Source organism: Gossypium arboreum, chromosome 13 (genome assembly GCF_025698485.1).
Source record: "Gossypium arboreum isolate Shixiya-1 chromosome 13, ASM2569848v2, whole genome shotgun sequence".
NCBI classification, from domain to species: domain Eukaryota; kingdom Viridiplantae; phylum Streptophyta; class Magnoliopsida; order Malvales; family Malvaceae; genus Gossypium; species Gossypium arboreum.
In genome coordinates, this window is record NC_069082.1 from 73,868,694 (window position 1) to 73,886,022 (window position 17,329).

At 34.1% G+C, this 17,329-nt stretch overlaps 1 protein-coding gene across 2 annotated transcripts; it reads right to left on the bottom strand.

The window, feature by feature from the left end:
* Nucleotides 1-334: 334 nt before the first annotated feature.
* Nucleotides 335-3,126, bottom strand: LOC108480840 (uncharacterized). 2 transcript variants are annotated; one of them, XR_001870705.2, is made up of 3 exons: nucleotides 2,888-3,126; nucleotides 601-776; nucleotides 335-518 (listed from the first exon to the last, which is right to left on the bottom strand). XR_001870705.2 is itself a non-coding variant. In XM_017783961.2 (2 exons), exons 1-2 carry the CDS (start codon nucleotides 3,031-3,033, stop codon nucleotides 653-655), a joined length of 270 nt encoding a protein of 89 aa, XP_017639450.1. In that variant the 5' UTR covers nucleotides 3,034-3,126; the 3' UTR covers nucleotides 335-652. The 2 variants fall into 2 exon arrangements, 1 of the variants encoding a protein (XP_017639450.1); XM_017783961.2 differs by having other exon boundaries at nucleotides 335-776.
* Nucleotides 3,127-17,329: the final 14,203 nt, after the last annotated feature.

The window sequence follows — 17,329 nt, forward strand, 5'->3', positions numbered from 1 at the left end:
AGTTCATGTCTAACAGCATGACACACTAATCCTGACCGAGGGTAAGCTTCTTTTTCTTTTCTTTTCATTTTTGGCCATAGAGTAAGATTCTTGGATGACACTATTTACAAGCCTATTTTTCTTTTACTTCTTCCACCATATGGCCTCTCTAAACAATCAAACAAAAAATATGATTTAAAGAAGTACAAAATAACTAATCAAGGTTGAAGCCAGTGCTAGGTAGTTTACATATATACTGAAACAAGGAGGCTCCAATTAAGAAGGGGCAAACTCCAACTCAAGCTAATAGTTTTAGCTTTTCAGAAAACTACAAAATTCACTGGCAAGTCCCGTATCAACAAAATGTGAGAACTTCCCTTAATTTTGAACACTAAATGATTATACAGCACAGGAAGAACAGCCAAAACACAATAGGAATACAGATTATCAGGTGGCACATGCTTTCTTCCAATAAGACAAAAGCCACAGAACCACAAATGCTACATTTGGTGAAATTCAAACTATACCTACCCCACATGCTGAAACAGAAAAGATTACACAAATTAGACATCACAATTCTCTTAACATTTATATAAAGAACAGAGTTGTGCAGAAATATACAGATTTTGATCATCAGACGGGATTCAGGTGAATGAGGGAAATAACATGTCAATCAATCATCATCATATGAGACATGGACACTGGTGGTACAGCCTAAAGCCTCAGGGTCCTCAGCCCCACAGCAGTCGTAGAACTTGGCAGCATATGGCGGATCATCAGGTTTCAGTTCATAGTACCTTCAATCAATCCAAAGAGGTAAGACAGTAACTAGCAAACATCTGTCCTTGTGTCAGAAAATTGGAGAAAGAGAAATGAGTTCAATGAACTTGTAAGAAAACATTAGGCTAAAAACAAGGGTAGAGTTTCTGCCCTGAGTAAATCCGTTATCTGCATAAACTTCATAAAACATCATTGCCATAAGAAAGAGAAACAAATACACGGGCACATTTGAAACACTATAATATCTCCTTGTTGAAAACAGTCTCCAGTGAAAGCTGTAATAATCTGTTCTAGAATATGACATGTTGAACATATGTGCACGCAGAGTCTTTAATAACATGAACGTAATCCAAACACTTTGCAATATTTTACATTTATGCACTTAGATTGCAGAATTGAGCGGTGCAACCTTCAACCAATGTGAGATAATCAAAGTTTTATCACAAAGGATTGTAGATTTGGATATTAGAAAACAGCTATTTTGGTAAAAAAAGTAGAGCATAAAACTGAAAGCATGTTTCATCAACAGGCATTTCAAGTAAACACAGAAATATGTAGATATGGTCTCTTCAATCAAAATTACAAATAGAAGTAACAGGCCAACAGCAATGATTTTCCATTATTGAGAAGCTATCTGACATCCAAAATTGAAAATGTCAGGGTGGACTGCTGGCCACCTACTGAAAGTCAGATGCATCATTACCAGATATAGATACTCATCATATGACTTCCGAATTAAATCCCAAGATCCCAATCGCAGATGGTTTATGATCCAATTTGAGAAGCTGGTGTCCCTAGTTTGGCCTTTCATCTCTAAGACAAGGTGGGGTGTGGTAGAATGCTTCAAGAATGTTATTAGTGGATGGGTGGTGGACATTGTCTTGAAGAAACTACTTACCATTTTTATTATAAAAAAAAGTTGCGAAAGGATAAAGTTTAAGAACCCAGATATAACTATACTTATATTTTGGGTTTTCAATTTCCTTTTTGTCCCCACAAAAAGAAGGTTTTATGCTTCAATTAGTCATATTTAATTCCTAGAAATGAACCGAAGAAGACTACCTTTATAAGTAGCAATTTGCATTCCAAATTCCATTCCTAGTATCAGACTAATCCAGATTCTAGGTAATATAGTCAAATTCCAGTTGAAGTGGAATGAGACCAATTTATTCAACAAAAATAACTCAAGTCCAGGTGAAATAATTGATTTGATCCTAGTATATGTATAACCATTTGAAAGCTTCACAAGCCTCCTAGGTGGAACCTTCTTGCAGTAGTTGGCTAAGGGTGGTTCATTAGTTTTTGCAACTATGGTGCTCTTGCTCGTCTAGGCAATCACCAAATGTGCAAAGCAAACTTCTGTTAAAAAATACAGAACCAATACAGCATCTAACACTAGATTGCACACTTATACCCCACATGAAACTCTAAGTTACTGCAACAAACTTCCTCGTAAATGGACAAGGAAATTCATAAAAAAAAAGGTTAATAAGAGCAATCCACCTTGTTGTTTAAATGATTTAGTTTCCAGTACTTGATTCGGTTTCTATATCACTATATTAGTTTACAGAGGCTATTAATGTATATCAACTTTATTCGCTAAATTAGCTTATTTGTATTAATTGCAAGCCTATATGAACCTCACTCTTGCAGCAGACATAACAAACAGAAATTCGAAGAAATAAAAAATAAAGGATACATTCGACTAATCTTTTTCTGAAGTTCGTTTATAAAGAATAAAGGAAATCCAAATGATCCTCATTTGCTAAGGACTCAAACCTACAGGTTCCTAATTAAACTAAGCTTAGTTAAACCATCATCAACCAATTTGTTGTTTTCTCCATTTCTAGAACCCAAAAAAAGAATCTTGTAACAAATCAATTATCATTCAAACGAAATGAAAATCATAAAACAAAATAAAAAGCGTATTACCCACTTCTAGCGCACAAGCTGATAGTAATTAAATAAAATTAAATAACATATAAAATCATAAAAAGTACTCAAATCAGGTAAAAGGGTATCCAAGATCACTCTCCTATTTATTTCTTTATTTTTTTCTTTTAAGGAAAGAGACGATTATAAACACGAAGAAAGGCATATAAAAAGAGAGAAAGGACTGCGAGGATACCTCTTTTGGTCGTCATGACGACGACAAACAAAGAAAGAAGGATGAAAACGGCAAGAAGAAGAATCATTTGAAGATGCAGTGTAGCTCTTCTTGCATCTCTTACATATCTTTTCTGTTTCTTTTTCCATTTCTCTCTTCTCTCCCATGGCTTCGCTTCGCTTCGCTGCGAGTGGCACTCTTATTTTCTTTTTTCTTTTTATGTTTAATGTAAACTATTTTCTGGCTTTAAATGTACTTATTGTAAGATAAATGTTTGGGTAAACTACGGGTTTTTTACTTAAATATATTAAAAAAATTAAACAGCGAAACAAATTGTCTAATGGATTATTTATTAAAATAATATGTTTTTAGTCGCGCTTATCTGGTACGACTCCTTTTTATATTAAAATATATTTTTTTGTTTAAATAAAATATTATTAATTTTTTTTTTCGGATTAGCATATGACTCATGTATAGATACGAAAATAGTATACAGGTTGAGCCCATCTGATAAACGCGACTAGTTGAGCCTATTTCAGAAGTGCGACTAGTTGAGCCTATCTGACAGGTACGACTAGTTGTGCCTATCTTAGAGGCGCGAATAGTGGGGCCTATAAGAAAGTCTGTTGCTTAATTTTTTCCTAATATATACCCCGAAAATCAAATAAGCAACAGACACAAAATTTAGCAGAACGGAAATAAGAAGATAGGGAGAAAAAAAAGAAAGGAAATTAAGAAGAAGGATAAGGTATTTTAGTTTATTTCTTTTTAAATAAAATGTAGAGTTTTGTTAGTAATTTTATTATTTGAAAGTTATTTTGCTAGGTTATTAATTTTGTTAGCTTTTGAATGAAAAATTTTGCATTAAAAATTTTATGTAATTTTTTTGCTATTCGAAACTGTTTTGAGAATTTTGAAATTTTTTTAACAGATCTAGTATTGAATATGGAGAATCAGTTTTTCGTATGAGTTTATTTCGATGGGAAAATTTTGACAACAACCGTGGGATGTATATTTGAATGTCGCAAACAAGTAGTAATGAGATTTAATAGAAATATCTCGTTTGATGATATGAATGAAATTTTTATAGACATTGTGGGAGAAGGATCTCGAAACTCTTTTACAAGTTTCCAGTTTTAACAAATCCCATAAAATTCATTGAAATGGAACTTTTAGACGATGAAGACGTGGAGAAAATGGTCGCTCTTTATTGTGGGACTCGAAGCAACCAAAATGCACCGATTCAGTTATTTGCTGAGTTAACTGGTGTGGGGGCAACTGAAGATCCCACTCCATTAGGTGAAGAAGATGGAGCTCAAGAGCCGTGTATGGTGGTTCCAATATCGTACGTTGATAGTCAATCAATTATACACGGGATTGACATTGATCTTAATGTTGCACCCAAGACTGATGTGGTTGGTGATGATGTATACCATAGTAGTGATCATTCTGATCACGAAGTTGATAGTGAGAGTGATCCCGACGTGGATGAGGTTCCGGATGATATTGACGATGAAGGCGTGAATGAGAATAAAGATGTTAACGCGTCTTCAGTCGAGAACTAGATTCGTCGTATTGTGATACACAATAATCCTAGGGCACACATGTCTCGGATAGACCTCGATGCGGTGCACGTAGCCGAGTTTTTGGAGTACCCTGAAATACTACCTGCTCACCGGATGGTCGTGTATTCTGATCCTGAGGAGTTGATCGTGGGCCAGAGATTCCAAAGTAAGGAAGAATTCATATTTGCTATTAAGCGGTATAGCATGAATATACCAGTAGTGTAACACCCCTTACCCGTGTCTGACGCTGGGACAAGGTACGAGGCATTACCGGACTTAAACATACACATACATGCAAAAATCGGGCCATAAAATTTCTTTTCAATTCAAAACTTTTCATACACATGCATAATGTCCCATACACAGGCCTGCGATGCCTTAAACATGCATTGAAAGTAGTTAGGGACTAAACCGAGAACCTTAGAAAGTTTTGAGAAAACTTAGAAAATTTCTTTCCATGAAATGGGGTCACACGCCTGTGTGGACACAGGGACACACCCGTGTCCTCAGGCCGTGTATCTCTCTGACTATGACGTCAGCAAACAAAATTTAACGCCACGGCCAAACCGCATACCTGTGTGCTAGGCTGTGTCATCCACACGGCTGAGACACACGGCCGTGTCTTTGCCCATGTGGCTAACACTTAGGCAATTTTCTAAGCTTTTTGTTACCATTAATCCCTCACATCTTTACACACATCAAAGTTATATATCATGGCATCATTCTAATGATTTAGCAGACTTCACTAAGGTATTCTTAACTTTAACATGCTATCGTTCACAAGTTTCACATACTCATATAATATCAAGTCTAGACACATTAATCCATATTCATTGACCTTGTCAAGTGACCTTATTTAACCATTAATTAACTTTAACATGCTATCGTTCACAAGTTTCACATACTCATATAATATCAAGTCTAGACACATTAATCCATATTCATTGACCTTGTCAAGTGACCTTATTTAAACATTAAGCATTAATGTTCAATCATCATCATCTTATTTCTATACCATAAAATTACTTCATGGCTATAACATTTTGATTAGTCATGAAGCATTTATCATACACACATGTCTTAACACCAATCATGCCTGTCCCACATGCATAAAAACATCATCGCATCGCAAGCATTAGAACTTATCATGAATAACTAGGCTTACAAGCCACAATCATTATAAGCCACATCTCATGGCTATATACAATGAATCAATATAAGCCAATACATTTGGCTAATCATAACAACATCTATCATAAAAACTAAGTCCCTATACATGCCACTCACTTGAAGATGCTTAAAACACATATGTCAATACTCCAAAGGTGATAGCTTGATAGTGTGATGTTGCCTTCGACGATCTCTAACACCGAGCCAACCTGACAACACTAAAGAAATGGAAAGGAAAAGGTAAGTTTTATAGCTTAGTAAGACCGTATGAAAATAATAAGCAATTTATCAACTTGCTTCTCAAGGTAATACAACCCTATTTGCATTTTTACTTATTTTCCAGTTAAGCTATTTTCTCTAGTCATAATTACTAAATTATTTATATCTGGAGCTACGGAACTCCAAATTAAGATCTGCTAATTTTCCCTGAAACTAGACTCACAAATCTTCTTTCCATAAAATTTTTAGAATTTTTGTTCTATCTAATAAATATAGTTTATTCTTTAAAGTTACCCCTTTTTAGCTGTCTAACAGTTCTGACCCTTTTTCACTAAAAATTAATTATCTCATAATATAGGACTCAGATAATGTTCTTGTATATTTTTCTTGAAAATATACTCATTAAGAATTCTAAGCATATAAATTATAACCCATAACTATTTTTGTACAATTTCCAATGATTTTCTCAAATTAGAACAGGGGATTTTGAAATCATTCTGACTCTGTCTCACAACAATTTAAATATTTTATAGAATGAAACTCCTTTGCTTAAACTATTTCTTCTATGTGAAACTAGACTCATTAATATTTAATTTCACATTTTATTTAGCCTTTAACTCAATTTTCACAATTTTTGGTGGATTTTCAAAGTCGGACTGTTGCTGCTGTCCAAAACTATTTTAATGTAAATTTATCATACTAAGTTTATCACACCTTATTAATTCATTTTCTACACATTGGTAAAAATACATGTTTATACATCATAAGTATAGACCTATAATCACAAGGTCATCACAAAATCATTCTCATAGGCATGACTTACCTATTTACATCCTCACCAAATGTACATCATAAACCAAAATCATTTCTCATGAGTTTGGCATACATACCTGAGTTACTCAACATGCTCATATACTTATAGTCATTCCTTATTAATCATACAACATGAATTTCATGTAAGTACCTGTACCACTCACAATATGGTCATAAGTTCTCTCATTTCGATATATACCATAAATCTCTCGTTAAACCATTTGGAATACTATAGGATATTCAATAGCCCCAAACATGGGATAAGATGTTGACGCCATGTCCCAGACATGGTCTTACATTGGCTAGCACATCAAAGTCGAAGCCATGTTCCAGACAGGTCTTACACTGACTTTCATATAATGAGGCCGATGCCGTGTCCCAGACAGGTCTTACACTGGCTTTCATCTATCGGTGTTGATGTCATGTCCTAGGTAGGTCTTACACTGACACACAACAACCTGACGCCATGTCCCAGACAAGTCTTACACTAGCTTGTATATCTCGAGGCTGATGCATGTCCCATACATGTCTTATACTAGCTCTCGTCTCAATATCGATGCATGTCCCAGACATGTCTTACACTGGCTCACATACCACCCAATGTCATGGTACTAATATCCAAGTCTATTCCTAATGTTCAACCTGGAGTCTTTACTACATTAATTCTCATAATTTACATTCACAATGCAAGTCAACAATTCAGACCACACTAATTGTAAAATATATGGTAACATTATATTTGCATCATTTAAGTACAACTTACTCGTTTCAATGGAATATCATACTCCATCAAATTTATAATGTATTCTATCATCACATGAGTGTTATTAACTCTTTCTCATACATAACTCCATCAACATATAATTCAATACAATTATAGAAAAATAGATTTCAAGTATATTAACAATAATATGGATAACATGCTTATTTAGTCACACGGACTAACCTCGAATGCAATTTCAGCTAATTACTCCATTTTAGTCCATAACCTCGTACTTTTCGATTTAAGCCCAAACCTCGATTTTATTGATCTAACATGATGAAATTCACTCATTCAATCATTATATTAATTAAAACATTTTATAATTCAGAATTTGGAAAAATGACCGTTTTGCCTTTAGACTTTACAAAAATTATGATTTTGCCCTTAGGCTTGTAAATTGATTTTTATCAAATTTTCTCCTTTGCCAAGCCTAACCGAATTATTTTTATAACTATAGCAACTCACAATTTCAATTATTTCACACATTTACAACTTATTTTATAACTTTACAAAATAGCCATTTTTAGGTGTTTTCATGCAAACTTCTTTTCACAAAAGTTGTTTATTACACAACCAAGACTCATTTTCTTCCATAAAAATTCAACAAACAACGTAAATGCTCTCATGGAAAAACCCTAGACTTTCAACCATTTTGTAAAATAGTCTCCCCATTAGCCAGCTCATGGTACAAGGATCCCAAAAGTGTAAAAATTATCAAGAAAAGTCATCAAAATCACTTACTTGCAAGAGAACTAAGTGGCTGAAAGCTTAAGCTTTTAAAACCCCCTTGTTTCCTGCCATTTTCGAGGGGAAGAAGAAAGATAAAAAGATGATATCTTTTGTTTTATTTTATTCTCTTCAAAATTAAGTCACCAACCACACGAAATTTTGACTTTTCTACTTTCTTTCTCTCTATGGCCCGCCAAACACCTTTTTTAGGGTCTATTTGCACTTTAAACACCCCAAAATTTGGTTTTCTAGCTATTTAACATATTTAGATAGCAAAACAAAACTTTTGTCCTTTATGCGATTTAGTCTTTTTTCGCAATTAAGCGTAGAATCGCTAAAATTATTTCACCAAAATTTTCATGCACTCATATAATCATGCTATAACACATAAAATAACATTAGAAATAACTTCCCACAACATCGGCACATACATGTTATTTCATGTCTTCAAAGCATTGGCACATACATGTATACAAAATTTGATTTACGACCATTTAAGCCATATATGCAAATTTGCATGGCTACCCACAACATCAATCTATTAACTATTACAAGCCAATACATTTGGCTAGCTTATAAAGACATATTCAAAAAGTGACTCAGTCCCTATACATGCTATAAACTTAAGAGGGTTGCATCCATTTTTACCCAACGTGATAACTTGATAATGTGATGACATCTTCGATAATCTCCAACCCGAGCTAGCAAAAATTAACCTATAAGAAATGGGAAATGGAGGGGAGTAAGCTATAAAGCTTAGTAAGTTCATATGAAAACAATAAGAAACTTTATTAATATGCTTTTACCAAATTCTTACAACATGCTCTCAAGGTATCACAATTATAATTGCATATTAATCTACTATTTGATCAAATTTCAGTCAAGCTGTCTACTCGAGTCATAGACACTAAATTATTTATATCTGGAGCTATGGAGCTCCAATTTAAGATCTGTTAATTTTCTCTAAAACTAGACTCATATATATTCCTACCATAAAATTTTCAGAATTTTTGGTTGAGCCAATTACTACAGTTTATTCTTCAACGTTACCCCTCTTTTGCTGTTCGACAGTTCTGACCCTTCTTTGCTAAAAATTAGTTATCTTCTCATAAGGGATTTGAATGATGTTCCCATTTGTTTTTTTTTTTTTGAAAATAGACTCATCAAAGAATCTAAGAATATAAATTATAACCCATAATTATTTTTATACATTTTTTTATGATTTTCCTAAATCAGAAAAGGGGATGCCAAAAACATTCTGACTCTATCTCACAAAAATTCAAATATCTCATAATCTTTTTCTTATACTATTTCTTCTATGTTAAACTAGGCTCAATAAGCTTTAATTAAATTTTTTATTCAACCTCTAACTCACTTTCTATTATTTTTGGTGCATTTTCTAAGTTGGACTACTGTTGCTGTCCAAAACTGTTCTAGTATAAAATAATGATAACTAAGTCAGTAACACTTTTACCAATTATTCCAACCATCATGGTATAAATACATATCTTACTCATTCGTATCCTTACCAATAATGCATCATAAACCAAATTCACTTCACATGAGTTATAAGTACATACCTGTACGACTCGTACTACGGTCACATGCCTTCTTGTTTTAAACGTACCCGTTGGATCATTCAAAATACCAAGGGTTACTTGGAAATCTCTTATATAGTATCGTTTCAATGCCATATCCCCGATATGGTCTTACATGAAATATCATATCGGCGCCATGTCCCCGACATGGTCTTATACGAAATCACATACCGAGGCCATATCCCAGATATGGTCTTATACGGAATCTTAATAACCTTGTTGTTTTGACATTTGTACCCTATTCATCTCTAAGATTCATTCGGGATTTCTCATTCATCGGAACTTCGTCATAATCATCATTGATAAATTTCATGGAAAAAAATGTACAATTTATGCAATATCAAAATATAAAATACATAACATAAGGTAGTATCATTTACACATGAACTTACCTCGACACCAAGGTTATCAAAAAGGGACCTAACCATCGATTCCTCTTTTTTCCCCCGTTCTAGGTCCAAACCTCAATTTCCTCGATCTATAATGTCACATTTAGTCTAATTATTAGTTAGATTATTCAATGTGGTCCAAATATCATATTTTAGCAAAATTATGTTTTTGCCCCTAAACTTTGTCATAATTACACTTTTACCCCTAGGCTCGTAAAATGAAATGCACTCAATTTCTTTGTTACCCAAGCTAGTTGAACCATTTTCATAACTATAGCATCTCAAAATGTTCATTAAAACACACTCTTACTACACATTTTATGACTTTCTCAAAACGGTCCTTTTGGACGTTTTCACCGAAAATTACTTAACAAAAGATGTTTATTTAACACCCAACATTCATTTTCTACTGTTAGACATCAAAACACATGCATGTCATTCATGGGTAAATTTCTAGACATGAGCCTTAGCTTAAAATAATGGTAGATATAGGTAAATCAAGTTACGGGAACTTTAAAAATATAAAGAACTTTGAAAACGAGGCTAGGGATCACTTACTATTAAGCTAGGAAGTTTGAACAAAACCCTAGCCATGGCTTCCATGGGGGTTTTAATTCATTTATTTACTAGATTACCTAAATACCCCTAACTTAAAAATTGTTCATTTCACCTATCTCATGCCCATTTTAGTCCAACAAATTTCCAATGGTCCAATTACTATATAAAGACCTCTAATTTAAAGTCCATAGCAATTTGACACCTTTAACATCTAGAACTTACATTTTGCACTTTTATGATTTAGGCCTTTTGACCAAATTAAATGCCCAAACGTCAAAATTTTTAAATGAAAATTTCATGAATTCATTTCGTGAAATCGTGGACCATAAAAATAAAATAAAAATAGATTTTATTATGTCAGATTTGTTATCTCAAAACCACTGTTCCTACTAGGCCCAAAAATCGGGATGTTACAACTGTCCCCCCTTTAGGGATTTTCATCCCCGAAAATCTTACCAAAAAATATTGCTTTCACTCTTATGAAGCACTTTCACCAATTCCTCAAAATCACAAGTCGATTTAAAGCTTGAATATCCCTTCCAATTCACCTTTAAACTTTAGCACACTATGTCAAAACGTATCATTATGATCTCAATTTCTTTCATAGTAGTACATACACTCAATTTGTCTGTCAATCAAACTCTGTACACACGGAAATGATTATACAGATCTTCCTTTGTCAATTGTTCAATCACTACCTAATTATTATCTTCCTTTTTCTGAATAAGATAATCTTTATAAGAAATCTATAATGATTCTGTCTAATAGCACACCAGTATCATCACTGACTGTATCAATCCTAAATACCCTTGATTCTCGGCTTTCATCGATTGACCAATTAATATCTGAATGCAAACTCAAAAATATCATGTAACCAACACTTCTACCAGATCATTTACTTACTATAACTTCACAACTCATTACTCTAGATGGACAAATGAGCTACCACTGAGTCTCGTACCACAAGATTTCCTACATAGGCTCTGGATTCATTTGTACGCAAATTCTCTCATGAAATAACAGTAACAACAACAATAACAGAAATCAAATCTGACTTGCAATTTCAACATCAGAGGTAATCTCATTCTAAACTCATTTAAATTTCCACTCACTGACACATTTCAGAACTTTTCAACTTTGCTATCATGCATAGATCATTCAAACTTTCACGTGCGCGATAACCTTATTAACCAGAAAAACTTTGACTCATAGTAATTTCATTTGAGCAAATCAATCCAATAGGTTCATCTCCGTATCATACTTTCTAGAATAAAATTTCTTCCTTTAGACTATCCATCTATATATATTCTCATGACTGCACAAAATTTATTCCCTTAGCTGAAATCATATTTATACACACATAATTCAAATCACATTTCAAAAAATCACCTCACTCTGATAGAAACAACTAAGTTGATTTCAATTATTGAATAATGATATATATCAAAATAACCTTTTCTACATACTGAGAAAAATAGCTTAAATATACAATCTTTTTAAAATTCTCTTATCATGCTAATTAAAGGACTTGCAACATATTAATTCAGGGAAACTAAGATATTCCAATTAGCTTACTAACCTTAGTTATACTCACCGAAAAAAAGGAACACCACTATACAATTCAAGCTTGAACTTCTTTCGTACATACCTTCATCAATAACATTTCTTGACACAAAAAATCAGAGAAATCTTGGTACTGGAATTCCCACATTCTTATCATCGAATCCAAAAATACTATCATAGTAAACATAGTCATAACAGACCAAGAAACATACTTTAAAAATGAGTCATGTCAGATAATCCGCACAATAAGAACGAAGAAACCCCAAGTACAATATCTCATCAGAAATCCGAGAACATAACTCATAGGAAAATAATAATGAAGATTTGGATAATCTCAGAGAGAAAGTCAGACGAAGACAATACCCATCAATTTCCAGAACCCATCATAACAGAAATAATACACTTTCCAAATATTTTACATAAGACAGAACAACATTCGATAGAAACAGAAGAATAGTTTCATATAAACTTTTGCCCTCAAATTTATTCTGAACATACTAGAATAGAGTCCCGAAGAGAGAGATAAAATAATACTAATGATGAACCAATCAGACTAACAATACTTTTATTTAACATCGAGTTAGCCAGCATGTTCATATAATAAAAGTTTTGTCAGAAAGAGAATGATCACACACCTATCTTTGAGAACGAGGAATTCATAGAATATCCCGAGGAGGTCATCAAAATCCATTTAACCATAATAGTCACACACAAACATCTTATCAACTTAATTATTTTTACTTCTTTGAATAGTTTCATTATCGTGAACTCCGTATCACAATACTTACTAACAAAAACCAATTCGGAATATATTTTTAGTAAATACATCCTTAAACTTCATACTCACTTGAGTCGAATAACCGAGACCAAATTTTCTTATTTAACCATGTCATTACGAAATCTGGATAATCTTTAACACCTTCTAGTATCTCATCCAAAACTGTTCTCACTTCCCAAACTATTCTCATTTCTGAATGCATTACTACTTATCACTTCACTACCGAACTCTTTAGTTTCCCACTTATGATCTTAGTAACCATAATTCTTGTAAAACTTTGGTTACAAAAGCAACACTAGTAAGGGGGTGAGGTTGTAATGCCTCTAACTTGACTCTTACAAACACATACTTAGGACTCAACATTTATCATCATTAATATTGTTACAATCATATGGCGCACTCCAAACAAGTTAACACGCTCGTTTATTCTACAAATGCTTTGTCATCCACAATTTTCATACAACGCATTCATTTACTCGAACTACAATTTAACGTTTAATTAAGTTCCATCACTTGGCTTTAATTTTACTTACCAACATTTGTCAAAGTAGAGAACGTCTTACGGGTTTGAGCACATCGTTCACTTGACGCCATAGTTCGACTATGGTCTTACACAAAATCTCATATACATAATAAGATGCCAATGCCATGTCCCAGACATGGTCTTACATGGGTTCTCATCTATCGATGCCATAGGCCAGCTATGGTCTTAAACGTACTCACAAGTAGTGCCATGGTCCAACCATGGTCTTATCCGTCAATTCGTCATTGAATGATTGTACTCATTTCCTGTGTCCTACTCAATTTGATCTTCCAATTCAATTTATATAGCATATATCAAGCTCGCATACCATACGTTTCAAACAGGTAGCTGTATCACTCACAACATGGTCATAACTTTTCTCATTTTGATATAAATCATAAATATTTTGTTGAATCATTTGGAATACTACCAGATACTCAATAGCCCCGAGCATGGGAAAAGATGCCAACGCTATGTCCCAGACATGGTCTTACACTGGCTAGCACATTAAAGTCGATGTCGTGTCCCAGACAGGTCTTATTCTAACTTTCATATATCGAGGATGATGCCATGTCCCAGACAGGTCTTACACTGGCTCTCATCTATCGGTGTCAATGCCATGTCCCGGATAGGTCTTACACTGACACACAACAAGCTGATGCCATGTCCCAGACAGGTCTTACACTAGCTTGTATATCGCGAGGCCGATGCATATCCCAGATATGTCTTACACTAGCTCTCATCTCAATGCTAATGCATGTCCCAAACATGTCTTACACTGGCTTAAAATCTCGAGGCCGATGCATGTCCCAGACATGTCTTACACTGGCTCTCATGTTGTGGCTGATGCATATCCCAAACATGTCTTACACTGGCACACATATCACCCATTATCATGGTACAAATATCCAAGTCTATTCCAAATGTTCAACGAAAGTCTTTACTACGTAAATTTCTCAACGTGTATTCTCATATTCAAAATCAAAACAATTTATGCCATATCAACTCAATTACACATCATAAAGATAAAGTTGCATTGTTAACATACAACTTACTCATCACTATCCAATACAATTCATATCTATATATCATGAATTTATATTCGTACCTTTCCCACTTTTGGCACATCATAAGCATGTTTCAATCATCTCAATATCCTTTTAAAGCATTATCAAATATTTGCTTGGTTGGAAGTCATTCCTGTCTTAACAAAACAATTTCGTTATAGCTGACAGATATCACACTATCACGAGTAGTACTATGACTTGTATAGCTAGACTCACAATATGCTAGGTTAGCCCGAGAATTGACTAAATCATATCTCTGATACCACTAAATGTAACACCCCTTACTCGTGTCCGAGGCCGGTATAGGATATGAGGTATTACATGACTTAAACATACATAATCACATAAAATCAATCTTAAAATTTTTTCCAAATCAAAAAATTCATACATACGTATAACGTCCCTTAAATGGGCTTACAAGGCCCTATACACGCATCAAAAATGATTCGGGACTAAACCGAAAACTATAAAAACTTTTGGGAAAACTTAAAAAATTTTATCATGAAACAGGGTCACACGCCCGTACGGGTAGGCCGTGTGGTCACACACGCCCGTGTGGCTTGGGACACGCCCGTGTCCTCAGCCCGTGTAACTCTCTGTTTATGATGTCATCACCAAATTAGGGGCACACGGCCAAAGCACACGCTCATGTCCCAAGGCCATGTCCCTCACACGGCTGAGACACACGACCATGTCTTAGCCTGTGTGACCAATTCAAAGTTAAAGTACAAGATGCAGGGGACACACGACCAGACTACACACCCATAGGGACAGGCTATGTGTCACACACTAGAATAGCTCGATTTTGGGCCTAGCCGAAACAGTGGTTTCGAAGCAACTATTTCGGGGTCAGAGAATTTATTTTTAATGATATTTTATGAGTTATTGAATGATTATATGAGTGCAATTTTGGTGAAATAATCTTAGCGATTTCATGCTTAATTGCGAAAAAGGACTAAATCGCATAAAAGACAAAAGTTTTGTTTTGCTAGCTAAATATGTTAAATAGTTAGAGAACCAAAATTTGAGGTGTTGAAAGAGAAATTAGCCCCTTAAAATGTTGATGGCCGTCCATAGGGGGGACAAAAGAGTTGAAAAGTAAAAAATTTGGTATGGTTGGTATTTGATGACATATACAAAGACTAATAAAATAAAACAAAAAAAATAGCCACCCTTCTTCTCTATCTTTCTCAACCGAAAATTATGGAAGAAACACCTCCATGGGAGCTTGAAAATTTTAGAAACATAAACCTCTCTTATGTAAGTCATTTTGGTGTTGGTTTTTGATGTTTTTAAGATCCTTGAAGCATGATATAGCTATTTCTATCATTATTTTGAACTCGGGTTTATGTTAAAAAATTCACCCATGTGTGCCATGCATGTTCTTTGATGTTTAATGGAAGAAAATGAGTATTGGTTGTGTAACAAACAACTTTTACAAAACGATTTTCATGGAAAACAACTAAATGTGCCATTTTGTAAAAGTTATAAAATAGGTTGTAATTAGGTGAAATAGTGGAAATTTGGGGTTGTCGTAAGAGTAATAATTGGTTGGTTAAGCTTGGATGATAAGGAAATTTGATAAAAATTGATTTTCGGGCCTAAGGTAAAATGGTCATTTTGTGAAAGTCTAGGGGCAAAATGGTCATTTTGCCAAAAATGTGAATTTTGATTGTCCAAGTTTATTTAGTGACTAAATGAGTGAATTTCATCATGTTAGATAAAGAAAATCGAGATTTGGGCTTAAATCAAGAAAGTGCGTGGTTAAGGACAAAAAGAGAATAATTAGCCGAAATTGTATTTGAGGTAAGTCCGTGTGATTAAATGAGCATGATATTTATGCCATTGTTATTATACTTGAAAATCTATCTTGCCATGATTGTATTAAAGTTTATGTTGGTGATATTGTATATGAGAAAGTGATGTCAAATGTAAATAACATTTACGTGTTGATTGAATGCTTGGAGATTTTATGGAATATGATATTCCATTGAAACGAGTAAGTTGTATGTAAATAATACAACTACATTGTTATTATATGTGTTTAAATTGACATAGCATGAATTGCTTGGTTGTGGAAATGATTATGTATGATGAATATTGAGATAGTAGAGAAATAATTCAGATATTCATGCCACGACATTCGGGTTATTTGTGTGCCAGGATAAGATGGGACATGCATCGGCCTCGAGATGTAAGCCAGTGTGAGACATGTCTAGGACATGCATCGGCTACGAGATGTGTCAGTGAAAGACCATGTCTGGGACATGGCATCGGCATTGATATGTGAGAGCTAGTGTAAGACCATGTCTGGGACATGGCATTGACTTGATAGATGAGCCAATGTAAGACCATGTCTGGGGCATGGCATCAACATTATACCCTATGTTTGAGGCTTAGTGAATATCCGATAGCTTTCTGAATGGTTCAACGGTGAGAGTTATGGTTTAAGCTAAATGAGAAAGGTTATGACCATATTGTGAGTGGTACAGGTACTTACATGAAATTGATGAAATGTGAATTCAATTCATGTTATATGATTAGTAAGGAATGAATATGAGCATGTTGAGTAACATAGGTATGTATGCCAAGCTCATGAGAAATGATTTCAGTTTATGATGCACATTTAGTGAAGATGTAAATAGGTAATTCATGCTTGTGAGAATGATTTTGTGATGACCTTGTGATTATTGGTCTATACGTATGATGTATGAAAATGTAACCTTAC

What these genes read in the sequence shown, in the direction of transcription:
- LOC108480840 (XM_017783961.2), bottom strand. Translation starts at nt 3,033, where the DNA reads ATGGGAGAGAAGAGAGAAATGGAAAAAGAAACAGAAAAGATATGTAAG. An exon ending in CGTCATGACGACCAAAAGAG is followed by an intron (nt 777 to 2,887) that starts GTATCCTCGCAG and finishes GATTGATTGAAG; the next exon opens with GTACTATGAACTGAAACCTG.